Consider the following 23870-nt stretch of genomic DNA (forward strand, 5'->3'; position numbering starts at 1 on the left):
TGAGAGCCGTGGGAACACCGCCACTCCCTGCTGGTAACAGATCATGCCTGTGCCGCACATTCAGAGAATCTTTTCTGTGGGGACGATCTAATGTAAGGGCAGGTGGCTTGGAGAAACAAATAATCTTACTTTCTGTTTGCTCTTTAGCAAGTCATCTTGCTTGCTTTAAATTGGGCTTTAGGGCTATTGTTTGCTGTAATGCAATTACACGTTTTTTACTCAGACTCCAGTGAGCCAGAATTTGGCAACAAGACCTGATAAGCCTTCTGTGTATCTTTAAAAGTGAACTGCATTGTGTTAGTCCCTGGGAAAGTGTCTTCCATGATAATTTGTAATCCTTCTTCCCCATCATTTGTGGATGAAACCATCCATGGAGTGTACACTGACAGTCAATTGACATTTTAGAAGAGACGACAGATCTTTTTTTTTTCTATGCACAGGGTTTGTACTCAAAGATGTCTTTCTCATTTACTGTGTGGGAAGTAAACCTTGAATCCACGATAGCCTTCTTTCTATTTCATATTTTAATGGCACATAAATATAGTGATTTCAGTGAAATGTCTTTCTGGATAGGAAAATTCTGGGGAAGAGCTGTGTAAATATGTAGACCTGTAGAGCAGTTGTATACTACAGTAAGTATAAAAATCTTTCAAAAATGCTGAAGTGTATGTGACTATATCACTGAAGTTTGTTTGTATCCCAATGTATTAAATGCTTGGTAGATCATGTTCTACCAAGTGGACACAAGGAGAGGAGGAGATGTGCATATTCTCTCCCAGTATGGATCTTTTAGTCTGTATGTACATGGAATGGCCTCCATTATGTTGTGCTGATGCATACAATTTTGTGCAGGCAGAGCTTGAATGCAGAACAGTTACACAAGATTTCTCAGCTTAGCATGACTGCTGAGCAGTGCGGCGTGTGCCAGGAGTTAAGTGATTTAAGGTAATGACCGACACAGGGGTAGGATACAACTGAAAGCTTGAGAAGAGTTGGAATTATTTGAAAATCTGGAGCACAACTGGAGAATGTTCAATCCACTTTTATATCACATAGGAACAATAGATCATTACTGGCAAAATAGAAACAAGTCCAAAAGTATTTTTCTTCTTTAAATTTAAGTTACAGTTTTATCCAACTCATTGGAAACTAGCCATGAATTTAAAGCCAGGAAGTTATCTACTCTGAATAGAAATGAAACATATAACAGGAATTTTTGCATGCAGGGTAACAAAGATGAAAACTGTTATAGTACCAAAAAAGTAACAGTTAAATTGATCTCCCCACCAGATGGGCATTAAAAGCAGAAGTGAGGATTACTTCTAAAAGAATTGGAGTTTCTCAAGAATGCATTGTTGATATGTGTACGTGTGTGCCTCTTAAGAGTGTAAATGTGCGTATGGGTGATTATTTGAAAGGATAATGTTTCAGCATCAGGATTATTGTAGTGATTATATTTATACAGACTTCCAGCTCTACAAGCTCTTAGTTTAAACAAGCCTTATATCTGCAGCTTTTCTCTAGTACAGAATTTCCAACAGGCTCCAAATGCAGTTAAAGCAGACAGGCTGTGCAGGTAGATTCCGCATCCCATAGAAACAGAAGTTGTTAGCATTTTCTTCTTGAAGGTATTTGTATTTATGCATGTTCTCTGGGCAACTAAAAAGGAGTTTCCAGCATGTGGATATTATTTAGTAGAAGATGCTGGAGACCAAACAACATGAAAGAATGAACGATGCTACTGAGACCCACACTGTGTCTGGTTTCCTTTGCAGTAATGTGGTGCTTGGCAGAGGTGTTAATCAGCATGTGGTTGTCTCTTGAGCACAGAGAAACTGTGCTCCTGTGGAGCAAAATTTCTCTGCTTTCTGCTAGCCAGTCCTGGGAATTTACGGAAGAAAAGCTACCTCTGAGCTGAGAAAACCACATGTAAGGACCTTTCTGCCATGAAAACAAAAGACATAATTCTATCTAAACATAAACTTTAAAGGGCTTCTGAAAGGTCTCTTCAGTATTTTGAGATCCAATCAGAACAGATATAGGGGGGTGGGGGGGAAGAGCCAGTCTTCTGCTGTGAAGTAAAAATTAAAGATTATTTAAGGAAATAAATGAAGGTGATTTCTGTATTATCCAATAATGGACAGTGTATTAGATGCCTGTCATTAAAATTCTATTTATTTATTTATTTATTTATTTTTCCTAGTGCTCCTTACAGAAATAGTAGCCACTTGGAAGACCAGTTTCAACTGCAGACTCAGAATAGAGCAGATGGTCTTTGCTGGGATATGTACCAACATCTTATCACAATCATGTTGGAGAATCAGGTCTTTGTCTCAGGGCAGAATGCTACCTTCATGTTTTGATGACACTCATAAGTGTAACAAAGTGTGAGAAAGACAAAAACTCTTTTGGTTGGTGGCTGCAGGTCTGAAACTGCTGCCAGAAATCCTCAGCTGAATGATAACACTTTCATTTTTAAATCCTTGAAGACAACTCATAAATGAGGGCCTCTGGGTGTTAGTGGCTTCCAAGTATATTATGTAGTCCATTTCTGTGTGTGCACTGAGGTCTTTCTTATTTATTAAGCACTCTCTCACCAGAAAAGAACACATTCATTTAGTTACCATAATCTTCCCAAACTTGGGTTGCTGAGTGCTGAGATTCAGATGCTTCTTCAGATTTATGAGGGTAATAGTAATTCATACAGTTCTATTCTTCATTTTGAGATCTGTCCAAAGAATGCCGTTTGGAGAGCAGACAGATGTAAGTGATATAATGAAGAGAGATAGGGTATTTCTGCTCTAAGACTATAGGTAAGTTGTTGCATCCTGATGATTTCTGAGGAGAAAATAAAATGTTTTGGGAAGTCTTTACAGTCCTGTGAAATTAAGAATGAAAACCAAACTAAAAACCATGACCCTGGGTCTTCAATTTGTGTTCTACCAGCCTGGAAGAGCTTCGGTCTTCCGTGAGTGTATTCAGAAGGGAGAAACTGCTTTTTGTCGAATCTTGGAACTTCCCCAGCCCCAAACTCTTCTTCCTTCTTGACACAGGAGAGGAGCCCTGTATCATTTCTTTTGCTTATTATTAGCATGCTTAAGGAACGTTTAGAGGTTGTGCTGATGAGAACTATTGATCATTGGTGGACAACTGATCTTGATGATTCTGTAGGTCTTTTCCAACCTCGGTGATTCTGTGATTCTATGATTCTTCTGGCCAGAAATGAGAGTCATAGATTCACAGAGTGTTTTTTGTTGAAAGAAACCTCGAAGGCTATCTTTTTCTAGTCTCCCTGCCATGAGCAGGAGCACTTCCACTAGACTGTGTTACTCAGAGCATCACCCAGTCTGGTCTTTGACACTTCCGATGATGATGTCATTGGACAAAACCCTGGCACTGTTTTGTGAAATATCAGCATAGCAGTCAGGAGGCCCTTCTCAGATCCATGTGACCCCATGACCTCCTAAAACTATCAGAAGAATATCTGTTACTGCAGATCCAGATGGGTTAGTAAGAGCAAATACTGGCAAAACACATCTGCTGTCAGAGAGAATTTAAAGCTGACCATGAAATTACAGAGTCACAGAGTAATTTTCTTTAAGTGAGTCTGAAATCTAATTAAACAGCTGAGCATGGCTAACATTTTAGGGATTCATCACGAAGGAATTCTTCTTGGTAGAATAAAAATAATAGCAGGTTTCACAGTTACAACCAAAGCTTTAGCAAAGCTTTAAGAGAGGTTCTATTTTTGTTGGAAGTGACTTCCTTTGCTCTGTCTGACGAGTGTGAAATTTGTCAAATACCTAGTCTGGATATTCAGAAATCTCAAAAATGCCATCAAATAACTAAAGAAAATATGACTAAAGGCACGGTCTTAATGAAGAAATTAAAATAAAAATAAGGAAGTTGTTGGTTATAATGAGAAATAGGCAATGTTACATGAACATATTCTTAAAATCCAAGTAATTCCACATTGTGAAATATAACACTGTAGTGAAATGGCAAATTTATTTGAGAAGGCGATTGGGTTGATGTCACAAAACAACTCTTTTCTGTACTCTAACGATAAGTTCACTGACTCAGGATTGCTGGTTGCATGTATTTTCCAAGTTTCTGTGGGTCAATACCCTTCATGAACCTACTGACATCTCTTCTAACAAGCTGTACATGTCTCTAAAGATCAAAGACTAAGTAGGTCTCCTGATCACAAGAAGAAATGGTAATCTGGCAGTGAGCTCCATCTTTCACCTGAGGACAAGCCACAGCTTCTCTGAATCTATTTGTGAGTTTCCAGTAGAAATTTTACAGTTTATTGACTTTCAGTTATGTATAGCACTTTGGTAAGTGTGACAAGATCTACCATTGGAGCTCTGAAATTATTTATGGCATAAGAGGGAAATACTATTTCAGAGCTGTTTGTAAGGTGTCAAAAACAATGTCAGTGCTGTTGACTTTGCCTTAGTTTCCTTCTGTGCATTGCCCTGATCTGAAAATTTCATGTGTTCCAAATACATGCTCAGCTGAACGAAATGCTAGACTTTAAGGCTCAGTTCTCATTCATTAGTTAACATAATGTGCACATCAGTTCTCAGACTTCAATATACATAGAGCCAAGCCCAAACTAATACAAATGACATTTCATTTATTGGCATTATCTTCCATAATGTCATAATTACTACTTCAAGGTTTTTGTAAATTTTGAAATGAAGATGTGCATATATGGATAGTAGTTATGAACTTAGAGCTTCACCTCTGCTAAAGCACATATGCAATTTGCTATATGCTGTAATTCTGAAATTTCTCAACACTCATAAACACAGCCTTTCACAAAATAGAAAGATAATATCAAGAATTCTGCATGGAAAAACAAAAAGCAAAAAACAAAGACAAAAACAACCTGATAAAATATATGATCTCTGCTATGCATGCAACACATGTGAAGTCTGTTCCACCAGAATCCTACTTCAGGTATTTGAACCAGTCTGGAATACCAAAGAAGGTTTATGCTCAAAATATTGTAATCTTTATGTTCAGACCATCTTTAGTTACAAAAATAAATAAATAAATAAATAATAGTACAAAAAACATAATTCAAATCAATACATTTTACCTCCTAAACAGTAAAGTAAATGACATGGACCATCTGCTTCATTTTTCAGCCTGTCATACACATAGAATATATGACTCTGGTGTACTGCAGTGATTTTTCATCATTTACTGGTTAATATGAATGCTCTTCACTACTACTCTGAAGTCATTCCAGTCTTGTAACAGCAAATCACTGAAACAGTGAGTTATGTTTTGAAAAATATTCAGCTTTTACTTGGTATCTAGTACAATTAAAGGCCAGAACACTCTGTATGAGACTGTAGATGCTGTGGTAATATAAATTAGCAATAGGAGCTGTGAATGAATTTTATGTATTACTATGGGTTTTTCCAAGAGTTTATGTTAGATAAACATTTAGCAGATCTTGCTTAAGTAAAGCTATCTGCTCAGCAGTTTCCTCTTTGACAGAGTTTCCCCATATTGTGCATCTGTTATTTATACTTGTATGACAAGACAAGTGATCACTGTTGGGAATTAAGCTAACTTGGAGTATTTTGCTATAACTCTTGACTTCTGCAGACTTTTGATTGAGCTCTCAGCCAGGTTGTCTTCCACACAATTGTATGGATGAGATTCCAGGGGCAGGTGTTAACTGTGGAAACCTACTTAGTATTAAACGTACCTGTCTGATGGCTACCGAGTTTGGAGACAACGCTTTTATATATCTTTTTCTGGTCATTGTTCTTCACAAAAGACCTAATTGAAAATATCTGTCAAATCGTGTCTCTGGTTTCCCTCTTCTTCTCCCCCCGCTAATTGGACATGTATTATGTTTGTGTGGGAAGGAAGGAGGCTCTATAGCAGGACGGCAATATTGCTGGGAAAAGAACATTAAAATGGATAAAGGGATTTTCTAGTGGTATAAATACCTGCACACGACCTCTCTGTTCTCTGGAGTCCTTCTGTATATGTATATACAAGTGCAAAGATTGGAGTAGAGTTGGAGCTGCCGTTAATCGCTCAGGACCTGTTCAGTTAGAAAAAGGGGAAAGGTGGCTCTTTGCCTTTCACCTGTTTGAGGGCATGACTTGCCAAGCATTTGCTTCATCCGACAATTTTGTACCCTTGAATTCTGACTCTCCTCCCTCCCTGCCTCTGATAATGCATCACAGCGCAGCAGAGTGCCTGCCCGTTTCTAACCATGCGACCAATGTTGTCTCCACAGGTACTTTTTAAAAATAATATTGCTCTCTGTAACGCTCATTTGTAGTGCTTTTAGATTATATTTGTGCATCAAGTTTTACAGCATTTAAAGTTTTTGATATCAGTGCTATGCTACTTTAAAGTGGAAGCATTTTCACAAAGCTGCATCATGCATAAATCAGGAACACGCTAAATGCTTTCATTTCAGCCAAATTTTAACTTTCTCCCAGTTTATTAAAATATTAGGCTAAAATCAGTCACTACAGTAACTCAGAACAGGTTTAATGCTGACATCTTTTTTTTTGTGCCTACATAGTCTTCAGTGGTGTCATGTAAATATTTTAAAGTCTGTTTTCTGTGCAACTGCAAATTTTGATCATATAAATTACTTTAGATGGAAAATAGATATAAAGCAGGTGTAATATTACTCGTGGGAGCTTTCAAGAAGGGAGAGAAAAAATTACCTCCTGAATAAAATAACATCTAAGGTTCAAAACTGGTGACAGAAATCTTATCTACATTTTGGAAATTTGCGTTTGTGTGTATAATCCAAATAATTGCATTTAAACAATAAAGTATCAGAGATGGGGGAGACAGTTTTTTTTGCAGCCTCAGATCTTCTGGAGTGGTATTCTGCAATACAGGAGTTACTGAAAACTTTCAGGAATATAAATCGCTTTGATTTATTTGAATCTACGTAAAGGTAAGAGCTTTACTGGAAACCCCCCGGAAAAATCTGTTTGCTGAAATGCATTGGAAATAAAATATTTTAACAATATGAAAAAGCATGTAAATAATGAAAACTGAGCATCGGTAATACATAATGCAATCTCATACTCCAGTCAGGAAGCTCAAAATATCGTAACTCAGTTTTTGGGTAGTGGTAGAAGTAGGGGATAATAGAGTTAAAATTTTGTTTGAGGCCATAATAATTAATCTGTATCATAGCAGTGTTTTCTATATTGTTTATTTATCCATCTTGTTCTGATCTACAAAAAATATATGGGGTGACAATCAGTGCTACAAAAAGCATCCACAGGTGTGTTTTAGGTTTTCCATACTTAGTAGTTAGAATTCAAGGACCACAGTTATCGGTGGAATTTTCTTCACAGCCTCACATCTAGCAGGTGACCATCTGAGAACAGAATTGACAGAAGGTGCTGCTTACAGTGAGTAAGCTTACAGAATTTCATAAGTAGATCCAGAAATTGCATTAAATAATGCCATTTTGGTGGAAACAGATAAAGAAAACTTGTGCAAAACAGTAGAAACAGAGAATTTTGAATAATGATGTATCTTAAATGTAGAAATTTATTAAACAGCATGCAGTATTCCTCCATTATTAAATAAAGATGAGTATACTCCTGTTCAAGAAGTATACTGCATCATATATTTAATATTCTGCAGTATCCTCTGCAGTTAAGTTGATATTATTTAATTCAAATATCATCTTCCCCCCTACCTTGTATTAAATCCTGATTAGTCAGTTGAAAATGGCAATTTTAAGCATAAAATTATCTTGATTATGGATTATGAAATAATAATAGAAAAAGAAACACCTACAAGTAAGCACCTAGATGTTATATCAATGGAAAAGCTGTATTGCTCTACATGCATGGGAATTATTAACTCAATCTCTCTTTTGGATGAGCTTGCAGTTGTACAGGTATGACTGTTCCAGTAGCGTTTGTATATGTAAAAGTGTAAATGGCATTTTACAGCTATGATCACTGTTCTAAAAGAACAGATACTAATCCCTAATTAATCATATTGCTCTGAACAACTGGAATGTGTGATGTGAACTTCAGCTTCTCACATTCACAAATATGAATTTACAATATTACAATGGTTGTTAGAGGGGATTGTATGTACTTCTGCTGCCTACTTACATGGAAAACAACCATGTATTTTGCAATGAGCAACAAATTGTCTGATTTTTCAGGCACTGGGAGATTGCTGAGCATAGGCCTGAAATACTCATCTCTTCATCTCACTGAGCTATAAACTGCTGACTTTTGCTCCGCAGAGATTGCCAGATGGTTATGTCCTAGAGTAAATGTTTACAGGAGAACTATATACAAGGATATTGTCCAACTCTGAACTGAAAGGATGTATCTTGAATCCTCATGCGTTTTCTTACCAGTCCCGTCTGTTTTGTCTTTGATCCAAACTCCCAAATGTTCCCATCTCCATTTTGCCATGATGACTTTGGGAAACATGTCAGCAGGACTTCACTACTCTGTGCCCTCCTGTCACTATGGAAACCAACCCTCTACCTATGGGGTGATGGCAGGTAAGAGGCAGCCTCAATTGAATGAGCTATTAGCATAATGAGTTTGGTCAAATTTCCTTTAGGGAAGTAAGTTCAGAACAGTTGTTTAAAGTCAGGACTGGAGTTAAGGCACTACAGAAGAGGTTATCAAACTAGTGTTCAGTGTTTTAAACTTAAAACTCTGTATCTCTCAGCACTCTGTGTCTTACTTCTTTCTTTAAGACAGGGGCAATGTTGCTCTTTTTGCTTAACTATGACCTCTTTGCCTTTAAAGGGATCAGGAATTACTTATCTGATAGACCAGTATCTGGGGTCCTGGATCCTACTCTTTTATTTGTCTCCAGATACCAGGATCAAATGGGAAAAACAAAGCAATGAGTCTACACAATGTTTACTGAAGCTACTGTTAGCTGCCATATTTCTGTCATAAAGATGTCAAGGCAAATATTCTGTGCCGAAGATGATCTAATGTGTATAGAATCATAGTATAAGTAGTATCATGAACAGTAACCTTGTATTTAATAACAACAAAATTTAGGATTAAGATTAGAAACAGAGAGCTACAATCAAAAGTAATTTTCTTATTTTTATACTTTTTACCAGTTTAAAGACATTGGGATAGCCTTTAAAGCCAGAAACGCTTTCAGTCACTGTATGATTTTCCAACTCCTATAAAGCAGTATTAATTATTTCATACAAATGATCATGTATTTTTTACACTTACAGGTATTCTAGCATCCCCCTCCCATCTTAGGCTAAGTTACCCCGTGCAAGTTTAAGTAGTGTTCAGTGAAACAGAGCTAAATTAACATGCAACCCAGAAGATAAATGTTACTCAAAGACAATCCAGATCAAACTCCACATTTGATTTCACTTAAGATTGATGAAAATACTACAGTAAATCAGCATGGATGAATATATCTGCATAGAGACTTCTTAGAGACAGATAGTAGTGCAAATATTCAAATGTTCTCATCTCATGGATAAATTCACGTTTGTTGCAAGTGTTCCTGGCATTGTGCAGAACCCAAGGTAAAATCCATAGGTATTAAATAATAGATATTAAAACTAGGTATTGCTCAGAAGTTTATTTTGTTTTGTTCTAAAATAAATGCATCTTCATCTTTCTCCTTTCCTTTCTGCAATATCCTTCTTTGTCTCTAGGCATCAAGCCTGCAACTCCAGAGATGCTATCAGCAAGTCTCTCCCAGAGCCGCATCTTACAGACATGCAGCATGCCACATCCCAATGTAGTAAATGGTGTCAGCACATTGCAAAGCAAGTCTTTCACTTTTTCTTGTCTTTTCCCTTATTTCTTTGTTGTTGTTTTCTTTTCTTTTCTTTTCTTTTCTTTTTTTCTTTCTTTTTTTCCCCTGTGTGTAATGTATAATGTTTTATATGTTCCAATGGGGTAGAATCTCTAGCAATAAAGACAGAGCAGTAAAGAAAACAAGTAGAGGAGGAACATGGAGGGGTTGCTAATGAAACTGAGTTCTGCTGCAGATGTTTGCATCATTTAGAAAATTGAGGATTTCCTGAGGACTTAGAGATTATTGTTCACTTCAGGTAACACTAAGGAGGGTTCATTCTTCTAGTTTCTTCTTAATAAGTACGTCTTCTCTCCTTCAAGTTGGAAATTCTTTCTATATTGGTGCAATACCTAGCAAAAAAAAAAAAAAAAAAAAAGAGCTTTCACTCCTACTGAATCTCCTTGTCAAGCCTGTTAAAAATGAACTAAAAGTAGCACCTGGTAGCTTTCTCCCTAAGCAATTTCATTTTAAGATAAAATGGTCATTGTTTTTCTCTGGGTTTTCCTCAAATCGTATGTTAAACCTTAACCAAGACATGAAGATTGCTCCGGAAGTAATGTCTTCTATGTTATTATGTTGGCTCATGACGTCGGAGGCAGATGTTGATATTATGGTCACAGAGTGTGAGATGGTCACAGAGGGGAAATCTGACAAAATGATGTCTGGCATGGAAGTTCATATGAAGGAGAGGTGTGACACTGATTTTTTCCATGAGGAAAATATGGCACACACTGATGTTCATCAACGCTTGCTGAATGTTTATGGGGACCAAACAATGCATGTGAGCACAGTGAGGCAGTGGGTGGTGCATTTCAGCAGTGGTGACAGTGATGTGAAAGACAAGCTACATTCTGTATGGCCACACACAGCTATCACACCACAAAATTCTTCATGGATTGGCAGATTATGACCAGGGAGCTATATATGGAGCTGAATAGCAGCTTCAGTGCATTGGAAACAATGGTGCTGATGTTGGAATAGGGCAAAGTTTGTGACAGGTGAGTCCCATGACTGTTCACACAGAAATAGAAACAACATTGCATGCAAGTTTGTCAGGAACTTTTTAACCAATGCTGGGCTGAAAGTAACAGTTTCCTGGACGGCATCATTGCTGGTGATGAGATGTGGTGTCGCCACTACAAGTCAGAGTCAAAGCAGTAGTCCATGGAGTGGTGATGTGAATTCCCAGGTGAAGAAAATGTTCGATTTTCTGTCCTCAGAAGATAAAGTGACGTTTGCTGTCTTTTGCGATAGTAAAGGTGTGATCCTTCTGGATTTCCTGAAACTCTGACCATTACATGATGACCCTGACTAAGCTGAAGACTCGAACTTCCAGAATCAGGTCAAAGAAGAAGACAACCTCTTTCTTGCAACTCAATAATGCAAGGCACTGTGCCAGTTGAAAACTGTGGAGCACATTGTTTTTCTTCACTGAACTGACCTACCACACCCACCACATAGTCTGGATTTGGCACCTTCTGACTTCCATCTGTTTGGGTTGATGGAAGATGGACTGCATAGACATTTTTTAAGCAATGATATTAGAGCAGCTGTGAAATAGTGGGTCACTTCTGCTGGTGAAGATTTCTATTAGTTTGGCATTGAGTTTTTTCATCACTGGAGAAAATGCATAGCTAATAGAGGTTGAAAATAGCAGGTGAAAACTAGAATCATGTAGCTGAGAATTTGCTCTATCAAGTAGTGTTGTGCTCTGTTACAGTGCCTGTGGAAATAAATAGCAAGCATTAATTTCAGACTGACCTACAGTGTATCTTGCCTGGACATCTGGATTAATATTTGCTGATGTCTGGACTATTTGCAATCTACTTTGCCAATGCAATGGCTGTGAGATGAGAAAGTAGATGTTGTTCTGCTTTTGTATGTGGGGATAAGAGAAAAACTTGGTCTTCTGGAAGATCTTACCCTCTCTCTTGAGTAGCCATTCGTGCATGTTACATAAAAAATATAAAAAATATTATGAGCTTTGGCTATGAGATTACAAAGGCACCTTTTTAATAATGTTTCAGAATAACTATATTTAGTTTTCTTTTGGGTTTTGCTCAGGTAGCCTGACCCCTTGCCTTTATAAGTTCCCTGAGCATGCTCTGAGTGCCAGCTCCTGTGCCCTGGGCCACAGCTTCACACCCATGCACCAGACCCTCCTCGGTGATGATCCCACAGCTGCAGACTTCAAGCAGGAATTCCGCAGGAAAAGCAAGTCTGTGGAAGAGCCTGTGGACATGGATTCCCCTGAAATCAGGGAACTGGAGAAATTCGCTAACGAATTCAAACTGCGGAGAATTAAGCTGGGTATGTGCTTTTAGCCAGCCAACAAAAGACTGAACATTTCCAAGGAGATCCCTATTATTTCTAAATATTTTATGGTCTGGGCCATGCACTTGTCTCACCATAACTTTAATCCCTTCTGGTAGGACTAAACTTCCTCCATTCCTAGAAAACTTGCAAAGAATTAATAAATGTCAGCTTTTTGCATCTTACTGTGCCAAAGGTAACTTTAAATATCCCTTCTTTATGAATTATTTGTCTTGCTCACAAGAGCAAACAAAATTTATACTTGTTCATTAAGTTCCATTTGGTGGCAGGTATGTTATTTCATACAGTTACAGATTTTCTGCAGCTGAGAGCAGCCCATGAACTAACCTTTTGTACCCATTCCTTTCCCCATGAAGTGCTCCATCACACAAGGTGGTGCAATGTTACTTCAGTATGCAAGATGGATGACATCCATGGCAAATATTTCACAACAGCAGGGAACTAGCTCTTCCTGTTTTATTTTCTGGTGCCACAGCTATGGACAGCAGCAAGTGATTTCTCTGTTGCTGTCTGATAACTAGCAAGAGTGATGTGAGAAACAAAATGATGCAATTTTGAAGTTATTGCTTATAAAATTATATTGTATCATTACAATTGTAGGGCATCCTTTGACAAAAAATCACCTTTTAAATGTAAAAAACAATTTACACATTTGTTACATGTATCTGTGCATTATCTCAACCACAAAAATCTCGTGTTCTACTTTGCGGTATAAAAATAAGGACTAAAGCAGAAATTTATGTTTTAAAATCTTTAACATAGGTAGTTTTGTTGTATATCATGTGTTTAGTGTCAGATGCAGCACAGGAAAGATTATCTGGGCCTCACGCTATTAATCACTATAATTATTACTGTATCTTGATGCAGTAAATTGTGAGGGAGCAGAACTTGGCTCTGATGTGAAGAAATGGCTCAGAGGTGGTGAGGCTGAGCTTAATGCATTAGTGGGAAAAATGTAATTTATGGAGGAAAAGTGATCTGAGGTTGAATTTTATGAGAGAAGGCAGAGTTCATATGGGCTGTGGGTCTGGGACTGAGAGACACAGTTAGTGAAGTCAAATGGGAAGCAAAAAGCAGCCTTGTGAGACATTTGGCACCTAAATAGATTGTGCCCATCCTGGCTCAGATGTAGGCAGGCAGGAAGGCAAGACAAACTGATTGGTGCACTGAAAGGGGTTCTTGGTGCCCATGAGTAAAGTGCAGTGCTATTATGTTTGTTTCTGTTCAGCCATCAGAACAGATAACAGGAGACCAGCAGGGCTGACAAAAAGTAGCTTTAATGCCACTGCATCAGCTACAGAAATGTATGGGATCTGGGTATTTCTGAGATCCCTCATCACAGAGATGTAAAACTTATGAAATCAGCACAAGGTGTGGCCTTACCAGTGCACCACAGGAACACAAGGTTCCTAAGAGCCCACAATGAAGGGCTCAGTGGCTCAAGAACAGTCACCCTCTGTAGAAAGCTCCAGAGTGACTTTTTCCTCTTAATTTTGACAGGTTATACACAAACCAACGTTGGTGAAGCACTGGCTGCTCTGCACGGCTCCGAATTCAGTCAAACTACTATTTGCCGCTTTGAGAACTTGCAGCTGAGCTTTAAGAATGCATGCAAACTGAAATCAATACTGTCCAAATGGCTGGAAGAAGCAGAACAAGTGGGAGGTAGAGTTGAAATCCTCTAAGTATTGACTGCAAGTAGATCACAATCCCATAAATACTTTGAAGGACTAACATGTGCGTTCCATAAACTGAGAGTTTTGCTTAATTAGCTTTAGATATTAAGATGTGAGGATGGTAGGTATTAAATTTTGGTGTCTTTTTTGGGTGAGCAAAAAGTATTTGGATGGGTAAACTGTAAGGCATGGAGACTACAGAACAACAGAAACACCACTTGCTTGCTGGAAGTCATTTCCTTCAGTCTCATTGCAGTGAACTAGTTCTATTCCTTTAGTCATAGTGATTACCTCTACTTTAGGATCTGCAGGACAGCCCATGAAGCACTGAGCTGGGACTTTCACTAGCAGAGGACTTCCTACAAGTGCCTAGTGTTTAAGATGTTGCCATGGGGTACAGAATTCATGTTTAGCTGAGGCAGTGCCCTTTAAAGCCCCGAAGAAGAATAGCATGGCATAGATATATATATATATATTTTTAATGTGACCTTTTTGCTACTAGAGGATTCCCTTCCTTTTGTCTGGTTAATTTCCATGTGTAGAGAGAGTCCTGAAGTTCCCTGGGCTAAGCTGATTGAGAACAAGTTGGCTGATGTGAAAGAAACAGGTCATTTTAAGGGACAGCCTTTTCATTTGAATTCATTCAGAACAAATTGAGATGAGGGGAAGTGGCATGCCTGGAGGTGACGGTGAAAGCCAGGGCTGTCACTGTGCAGCACTCACCTAGAACAGGAAGAAAGAGATTTAATACTGCCTTTTGGATTTGCCATTACACTCAGCAGTAGGAAACATTGTTAAGCAGCTGCTTCTGCCATGCAGTTCAGTTTCCTTTGAACCAAATGAAACCAGAAACTCTCCTAATGTGGTCAGCCCACTGTAAGGATTACTTGTAAGGGGTTTGCAATGTGTAGCAGCTGCTGACTTTGATAGCATTGATGCAGGCACAAGCTGCACAGTAAGGTGGTGGCCTCTGGAAAGCAAGGGTGACTTGTCCAGCAGAAAGTGGGGAGGGTGAATAAATGGGATGGAAAACAGCCACATTTTTGAAGAGAGTGAGATAGCTGAGGGGTATGGAAATGGATCCAGGTTGCATACTGCTGCTGCTGAGGAGGAAAGTATGTAAAATGAGTGGAGTGACACGTCTCCCCACGTACACAGGCACAGAGGCAGAGCCAGTGCTTTTGAATCTGCTTTTGCTTATAACTATTTACAGCTGGAGGTAAAATAACCAAGCCTCTCAAAGAAAAAAAGTATAGCTGTGTGGTGCACTCCCATCATTCAGCAGTAGTATCTGTTACACTTTCTTCTGTGTTCAAAGAAAGGCAAACTTTCTTTCTTTCCAGTGATGACTGCACTCAGTTTCTGTTCCCTGTGGAAGTTAACTGCTCTTTTGTTTTTGTTTGTCTTGTTTTTAATGCAGCTTTATACAATGAAAAAGTCGGTGTGAATGAGCGGAAGAGGAAGCGCAGAACTACCATAAGGTTATACATATTTATGAGGTTACATGTTAGAAATGCCTTCAGCTAAGAAGTTTCATTTTGGGGGGGGGGTTGAAATCAAAGTGTTGCTTTCTATTTGTGAATAGTTAATGAAGGATAAACTATTTTGAAACATTCCGGTGAAAAATAAAAGCACACCTACCTCCCTATGAAACCCCAACAGGCTCCAAGCACAATACATTTCCCAATTAGTGGCTTTACAAAATATGACAACATACTTACACATGAAAACATTCCAATTCTGACCCAATTTTACAGTTTTGATATAGTAAATAGATGCAGACCATCTTGGTTTTTTTGTATATGGAAATTTCTGCATTATATCAGATGGAATTGCATAATTTTCCAGGAAATTGATATCAAGTAATTCATCATCACAAAATCACAGCATGGCCCAGCTTGGAAGGGTCATCAAAGATGATGAATCTCCAACCCCTATCCCTCACCACAGGCAGGGCCACCAACCTCCACATTTAATACTAGATCAGGCTGCCAAGGGCCCCATCCAGCCTGGCCTTGAACACCTCCAGGGATGGGGCACCCACAACCTTGCTCCCTTTCTCATAAATGGGAGTGATGTGTCCCTTCCTCCAGTGATCTGGGACATCATCTGACAGCCATGATTTTTCAAAGATGATGGAGAGTGCTTAGCAACCACCTCAGCCAGCTCCTTCAGAATGCTGGGATGCATGCCATCTGGCCCCATAGGCTTGTACACATTCTGTCTTATGAGGCAGCCTTGGACTTGCTCTGCCCTTACAGTGGGGGAGGATTTACTGCCCCGGTCCCCACCTAGAGGTTTAGGGATGCAGGGCTCAGGGACATGAGAAATATTAGAATCCTGGCTGCCAGTGAAGACCAAGGCAAAGAACTCATTCAGTACCTCAGCCTTCTCTTTGTCCATTGAAGCCAGTTCTCCTTTTACATTTACCAAAGGATGTACACTCGTTTTGGCCTGTCTCTTCTGGCTAATGTTCCTGTAGAATGTCTTCATATTGTTTTTCACATCCCTTGCCAAGTTCAGTTCTGCCTGAGCCTGGGTTTTCCTGATCCCACATCTGTAAGTCCAGATGGCATCCCTGTATTCTTCCCAGGTGACATGCCCTTGTTTCCAGAGCTTGTATGCACCTTTCTTTGCCCTCAGTTTGCCCAGCAGGTCCTTGCTGAGCCATGCCAGTTTCCTGCCTCCTCTGCCTGCTTTCTTATTCAGAGGGATGGAGAGCTCTTGTGCTCTCAGAAAGACATCCTTGAAGAGTAGCCAGCTCTCCTCAACATCTTTGTCTTTAAGGACAGCATCCCAGGAGATCTTGGCCAACAATTCCTTAAACAGCCTGAAGTTTGCTCTTCCGAACTTCAGGGTCCTGACCTCACTCTTTGCCAGGCCCACATTCCTCAAGATCACAAACTCAACCAGGACATGGTCACTGCAGCCCAGGCTGCCTCTAGTCTTAACATCTTTAATGATCTCCTCCACACTGGTGAGCAGCAGATCCAGCAACACTTCACCTCTGGTAGGTCTGTCCAATACTTTGTATGGGAAATTGGTAATCACAGCCTGAATCTTTGATTAATCAGTTGAGGCAAGTGTTGGGTCAGCTGTGGGAGCACAGGTGAGAGTAATTTAGCTGTGCTCCCAGAAGGGGTGGAGCTTGACTCCACCTCCTCTAGATCTCATTTAAGGGCTGACCACCACTAAGGCAGCATCTCTTGGAAATTGTTCCTCAGTGGAGATTGCCTCAGTGGTTTCCAGCAGACTGAAGGCTTCCATATGGGTGAGTTTTTTCTGTAAGTAACCTTTTGGGTATTTACAACTGCCATCTTTTCATTATTGTCATCATATATTTGGCAAGCCAGCCAGGAGACTGTGGATACAGCCAAAAAAAAAAAGATGTCTTTCTTATGGAATATGTTCAATTGGTGTAAGGGGGAGAAAATTACCCCCTTAGGAAAGATCCTCCCTGGGCAAATCCCAGGGTTTATGGGATCCCCATATTTCCAAACTGCAACTATTGTTGAGCAATGGGGTCCTTTACAGGTAGCGGGCAATATATCACTGTACATACTTGAACCAGGAAGTTATCATCAGTGGATTCCAGGAGCCTCATGGGCCTTATGTATCTTGCTGTGTGGTCTTTCCAACAGATATCTGGGTGATTGAAAAAAAAATTACCAAATAGGGAAAACAAAGAACACAATGCAAGAGATGGTGAGGTATAGCCTTTCCTTTTCAATATCCTAGACTCTTGTAATTGTTGGTGAAGAAGACTCACCAGTGTGTGCCTCCAAGAGGCTGTAGAATCCTTCCACAGGAAGGGGATTTGGCCACTTTAGTGCACAAACTTGGTGCTGTCAAGATCTACCTCTCGCAGCAAAGTGCCTGTTCTTTGGATAGCAATCATGTTCTCTGTGCAATGCTATCTTCCTGATATGTAGGCTGCTCTATGGCCCCACAGTGACAACTCATACCTTCTCCTCTCACACTCAACTTGAGCTTTGCTTTTTTGAATGATATTGCCTTTTTATATAAGAAAGAAAATGAAGATATGAATTCTTTCTGTCTTTCAAAGTATATATTCCTCTAACAGGATGCTTCTCAGCTAGGAGTGAACAGATGTGAAATGTTTCATTGCTTATTTGCCAATCACAGCACTTCACTAGGGACAAAACTTTACTCATGGAAGACCATTTTTCTTTCTCAGCTTCTTTTCAAGTGAGAAAGGACTGTGCCAGACCCTTACCCACTATGGCCTGCAGAGCTGTTGATTTTAGAGCAACACTGTTCAGGTGTTTTCCAAGATCTAGAAAAACCTCCTGATGACTGTTCCACTAACATTATAGGATTTCCTGTTCTTGCTTTATAACAGCTGCTGAGGAAGTCAAGCTTCTTATTATTTTTGCTTTTATATCTACCCTCATTACACTAAGGCTATTAAATATGGCAGGCTGTCAAGGGCACAGGCTGCTGAGGGGAAGCTCAGGACTATACCCAATATATTAAAACATATAAGATGTTTACTATTTCTTTGAAGGCATGTAGAACCTCAGTTTGAAAACTTGAAGGACCTGGTAATTTACAGTTGTAGAGGCTATTTTATTTTCTGTTTTTATTAGGAAGTTTTTAAAAAAACTTTTTGTCAAAAAATATTAGTAGAAGCACTGAGTGGTTTGAGTTGGAAGGGACCCTTAAAAGACCATCTAGTGCAACTCCCCTGCAATAAACAGGGACATCTACAGCTTGATCAGGGCACTCTGAGCCCCATCCAGCCTGACCTTGAGTGTCTTTATGGATAGGGCATCCACCATCTCTCTGGGCAATGTTTCAGTGCTTCACGACCCTTACTGTAAAAAACCTTTTCCTTATATCTAGTCTAATTTTCTGCTCCTTTACTTTGAAAGCATTTCTCCTTATTGTATCACAACAGTAAGGTTATGCATCTCTGTGTGTGTAGAACATTATGATATTAATTAGGTGGTTTTGGTAATGTTGCTAAATATGGCGAAATGCACACACAAATGAAAGACCACCAACATATTACAGTTGAAGCAATAGGAACTCCAGCCAGTATTTCGTACCTTTTCAAATTATTTCCAGTATAATGCATAAGGTGCCCTCTTGTGTCCAAAGAAATTATAGCTACTGCTTAAGCCCGCTTTGGTTTTGTCCTGCTGTTCCTATGTAAAAATGTTACAGATACTTTCATTTCTGGGAACACATTAACAAAAATAGGAAGCAAATTCCATCTGACACTATAGAAAGATAATAGTCTTTGGTACCACTCAACATTAGTCATTGCTGACTGCGAAGAAAAGGTTATGGCAGATATTTGATTATTAGGAAAGATGATAACCACTAAAACACTGCAGTTGTCATTTCTGATTTCCAGAAGTACTACAGAAAAAGCCTGAATGTGTCAGAAAAGTTTCTAAAAGCAATATTTTGTCCCTTTATCCAGTATTGCTGCCAAAGAAGCTCTGGAGAGGCACTTTGGAGAACAAAGCAAGCCTTCTTCTCAGGAAATCATGAGGATGGCTGAGGGGCTTAACCTTGAGAAAGAAGTTGTGAGAGTTTGGTTTTGTAACAGAAGACAAAGGGAAAAAAGAGTGAAAACAAGCCTGCATCAGAACGCCTTTAGCTCTATTATCAAGGAGCACCATGAGTGCCGGTAAAGCTTTTTCATGAGTAGCTTTGGATTTCTGTTTTGCTTTATTTTAAGTACTTTGTAGTTTACAAAACAAAACAAGACAAAATCCATGAAGAAAAAAATGGTAAATCACTTGATTCCTTTACAAGCTAGCTAGCTTCAGATACAATTTGGTGTGGAAGGCCTGGTTTCATTGTAAAAGGTTGGGGAAAAAAAACAACATTGCATATATCTGAAGTGTTGAAGGCCTGACTTCAAGGAACCTATTGGGCATTACTTGACCAGAATTGTTTTACAAATAGAACATGTAGTTGCAGTTTCCCTATGCTGCGCCTTCACTGAGTCCACATTGTACTGAATGATTAACAGAGAACCCCCATTGTAGGCAACCTAAGCATGAGGAAAAAAAAAATAAATCCTTTGTGTTACTCATGAAGGAAGATTACAAAGCTTGGTGTAAGCAGCTGTAGTTCGTGAAAGATTTTTGCCTCAGCCTGTCTATGCACAGGTCATACCCCCAGTCCACGGTAGCTATCTCACTGAGCTAACCTTTGTGAGATTATGAGCCCATTAGGCACATTACACTGTCCCACTCCCAGTGCTGAAAACTGAATTCCCTGAATTTAACATCAAAAAGAATTTAGAACTTTGAGGGAGAACTTGAAGAAATGATCTTAAGCCTGCAGTGTTGTTATTGTTGAGTATCTATCCATGGCCAAAGATGGGAGCCTGGAGGACTGTCACAGGATGTGAGTGATCCAGGAAGGCAGAAGAGGAGTACAAGATAAGATGAGGAATGAATAGCTGCCTTCCAAAAACTGGATGAAATTCAGGGACAAGCTCACAGCTGCTGTACATCCTTGACTGAACTACTTCAGGTGACTACCTTGTGTCTTTTCAAAGTGAAGATATGAAAGATGCACCATAGCTACTGTCTTTATTTATGGTATAATAAGCTTACCAATACTGAGGTGTCAACACTGCTCCCACTGTGTGCTCAGTTCAGTGTACCACTACCTTAAACAGGTGCCAAGTTGAAATGACATTTTCTAATGCTAGTTATGAAAGTTATTTCCTGCTAATTCATTGCATGCTTTAAGATCCAGCTTGGATAGGATTAGCTATCTCCTTGAGAATTTACGGTTTGATGGGGAAAAGTAGGGAATGATCAACTAATTGTTACTTCAGGCTTTTTCTACCTTGTATTTTTTTTTTAAGATTAAATCCTTTTGTGGACATATTTAAATGAGAGAGTGTATCAAGGGAAAAAACAAGGCTTTTTTTTTGCTTTGAAACAAGAAGCCAAAGCATTTATTGCACTGTACATTCCCATTTTCTTACACCCCAACAACTGAAAGTAACCCCTTGTCATCCTGTAGCCTGGAAAGACAATCAGGCAAAAAAGAACAATAAAAACTAACAAAATAACCCCACAGTAACAAGCTAACAAACAAAAATCAATGACAGTGCCAGAGCTCCACCTATTAGAAAGCCAGACACCAAGAAACTAAATTAAGGACTTTAGTACTCACCAGGGACAGATTATCAAGCCATCTCATCAGCCCTGCTTGTTGTTATTAAATAGTCCATTACCACATATGTATTTTACACTTTTCCCAGGACTGAAATTAAGTGAATACATGCAAGCAGTAATGGCCTGATAAATTTTATTTTTTCCATTAAATAGACCTGATGATTTAGAAAATGCCTAAATAATAGGCCCACAGAAAGCAAAGAGGTTTACTGTTCATGATCACTTAGAATCAGCATGGACAAATTGTGTTTTCACACTCCTGCATGCTAAATTGTCTCTGACATCTATTACTGTGACTGTAAGCTTATTCAACTGTGGAAGTTTGACCTCTGGATTAAGGAAATATATTTTTATGGATTAATTGCATTGCTACAACCTCTTAATTTAGAAGCAGCCTCCAATCTAATCATTCAAATGGGAGAAATTATGCCATATACACTCTCCAGGTTGTTCTCAACACTAGCATAGCTCACCCACAGCAGCACAGACCATGCCTCTGCCTTTACCAGTTGCGTGCGTGTTGACAGATGATGAGCTTTCCAACAGGATAAACACATTTAAGAAGATTGACACTCGATGTCCCTGCATTTGTGTACTTCTGATGTTATGTAGCCTAGTGTTGTATGTATGTTGAAACTACTGACATATATGAGTTTTATTTATGTTGTAAGTTATTTTATTGATTATAAAAGGCCTCCTATTGATGCTGTAAGCCTGAATGTTCTCTTCCTCCCCAAATAAAGTATTCTTGCTCATTCAGCTTTCCACATAATTGTTTGTAGTTCTCTTTTGGTAATACATTTTTTAGCTGTGTGTTGTGCAGATTTGTTTATTCTCTTTAGCATGCTGTAAGTTAATTCGAGAGAAATTCATGAAATTGTGATTTCTTGTCTTCCACAAAGCCTCACAAGTGAAGGCTAATTGCAGAAGCTTAGCAAAATAAAATGAAAGCTGACACACAATGCCATGTGTTGCAGGAGAGGGACAAAAAAACTTAAGTGGAAGAAGCAGCCACCACCTAAACACATCTAGCTGTCGCCATGGGAATACTAACAATTCAGAGCAGAATTGGCTTAAAAATAAAATGAAATAAAATTAAATTTAAAAGCTGGGATGAAATCAGTTTAATGTGCTGCAGCTGTTAGACTTGGAGTAAGTGGCAATGCAGTGTTTTCTTAGGAACAACTCATTCACTGGCTAATTGTTATCAGTCACTCTTGACTGAGAGAAAAGGCCCTAGATCAGACATCTATGAGTTAGTTAGTCTTAAAAGCCTACAAGCAAGATAGGTAGCTGCTCAACAAATAGGGGTTGTGCCATTTGAATTTGAAGTTGTTTTTACTTCATTACTTTACTTCAAATTACGTCAGGTAATTAGCTTAGAATAGAGGACAAAACAAGACATTCTGCTAACAGAACCTGTGGTTCACCTGTCTCCTGAGTGATGTACGCTCTTATCATAGTATCATAATATCATAGTCTCGTGAGGGTTGGAAGGGACCTTAGAGATCATCGAGTCCAACCCCCGGGATTTGAGCCTCCTGTGCTGCAGAGCGGCACTTCTACCACTTGCGCCACAGGGGGGATTCGAACCCAGGGCCTCTGGTGTTGCAATGCGGCATTCCTACCACCTGCACCACCGGGGCACACACCTCCTCTGAAGGAGACAGTATACTTAGAAAAAGACCCAGTACCAACAAAGCTGTTGATCAAAGTTAAGTGGAATAATAAAGTAAGCTGGACTTTTATCTCTTTGAAATGTAGCGTACATTGACTGTTGTAGTGATCTACCGAATTACAAGCTGTACAGAAAAGATGGAAACAGGTTGTTCATCAACCTGCATAATATAAGAACTAAGTCAATGTGTAAAGTTAAAAAACACCAAGAAAACATTAAAAAAAAGTAGTGATTCTCACCGCGGTGAGGAGTAGATTGTGGAACTCCTCTACAAGAAAATGTGAGTGCTAGCAATTTATTCACGTGGTTGAGCCTGCAGAAGAGAAAGCCACTCCAACTGCCATATATGGTAAAATCAGGTACTCTCTGGAAATTAGCTGACTTCAATAGATGACTCCTAATATCTCTTTCAACCTTTATTTTCTTTATTTATCTTGTTCTTGTGTTTTCTTGGGCACTCCTTACAGGCACCAGCAAAGTAGGATCCTGTGTGAGATGGACTTTGGTCTGCCTCAGCATCGCTGTTTTTAGGTGCATCAAGCAATTGTGTTATTCTTCCTGGATAAAAGACTTTCAGTTGCTGTTAAGGTGTCAACAAGGATAAAGGAGTATGAGGGACTGAGTTGGTTTCTTTGTTGTTTTAGTCTACTAAAAATAATCTTAAAAGAACTTGTTTCATAGCAGGGGGATGTAGTCTGGTTATAGAATGCTATAAAATATGTAACTGACTATAACTGCAAACACTTTACTCTGCTACTGAAAGATTTTCATATAAATTAAGGCTGCAGAACTTTAAATAACTGTTTCCAGAAACACTGATAGAACTTGATGACGCCTTCAGATAAGCAGTTGTTCCAATACAATATAGTAATGCCTTCACTACTGCACTTCACAGGCCCTGCAGATAGGGGAAAAAGCTTGTCATCAAAGTTTTAACAGCTACCGAAAGGACAGTGTGCACTTCACTTAGAAGGGTCACATGTTTTGGTCTTCAACCCAAATACAATCAATAATACTTTATACTTAACTTCGCATTAGTTTGTCCTTCAATGCCTAAGAGTAAAAACTCCCTTTCAAGAGGAAGGAAATGCAAACTTAGTCAAAATCTATGCTTAATGTTGAGTCAAAGGCCCACAGACAACTTCAGTAAATGCTCAATAAATGTTACACTTC

At 39.0% G+C, this 23870-nt stretch overlaps 1 protein-coding gene across 2 annotated transcripts; it reads left to right on the forward strand.

The window, feature by feature from the left end:
* Positions 1-6132: 6132 nt before the first annotated feature.
* On the forward strand, positions 6133-22497 carry POU1F1 (POU class 1 homeobox 1). Of its 2 annotated transcripts, XM_032448388.1 has the most exons (7): positions 6133-6274; positions 8396-8545; positions 9689-9823; positions 11899-12144; positions 13669-13833; positions 15265-15325; positions 19297-22497. In XM_032448388.1, the coding sequence occupies exons 1-7, from the start codon at positions 6133-6135 to the stop codon at positions 19508-19510; spliced, it is 1113 nt and encodes a 370-aa protein (XP_032304279.1). In that variant the 3' UTR covers positions 19511-22497. The 2 variants fall into 2 exon arrangements, with proteins under 2 accessions (XP_032304279.1, XP_015735465.1); XM_015879979.2 differs by lacking the exon at positions 6133-6274 and having other exon boundaries at positions 8009-8545; positions 9689-9806; positions 11903-12144.
* The last annotated feature ends 1373 nt before the right edge of the window (positions 22498-23870 follow it).

This window comes from Coturnix japonica, chromosome 1 (genome assembly GCF_001577835.2).
Source record: "Coturnix japonica isolate 7356 chromosome 1, Coturnix japonica 2.1, whole genome shotgun sequence".
Lineage (NCBI taxonomy): Eukaryota > Metazoa > Chordata > Aves > Galliformes > Phasianidae > Coturnix > Coturnix japonica.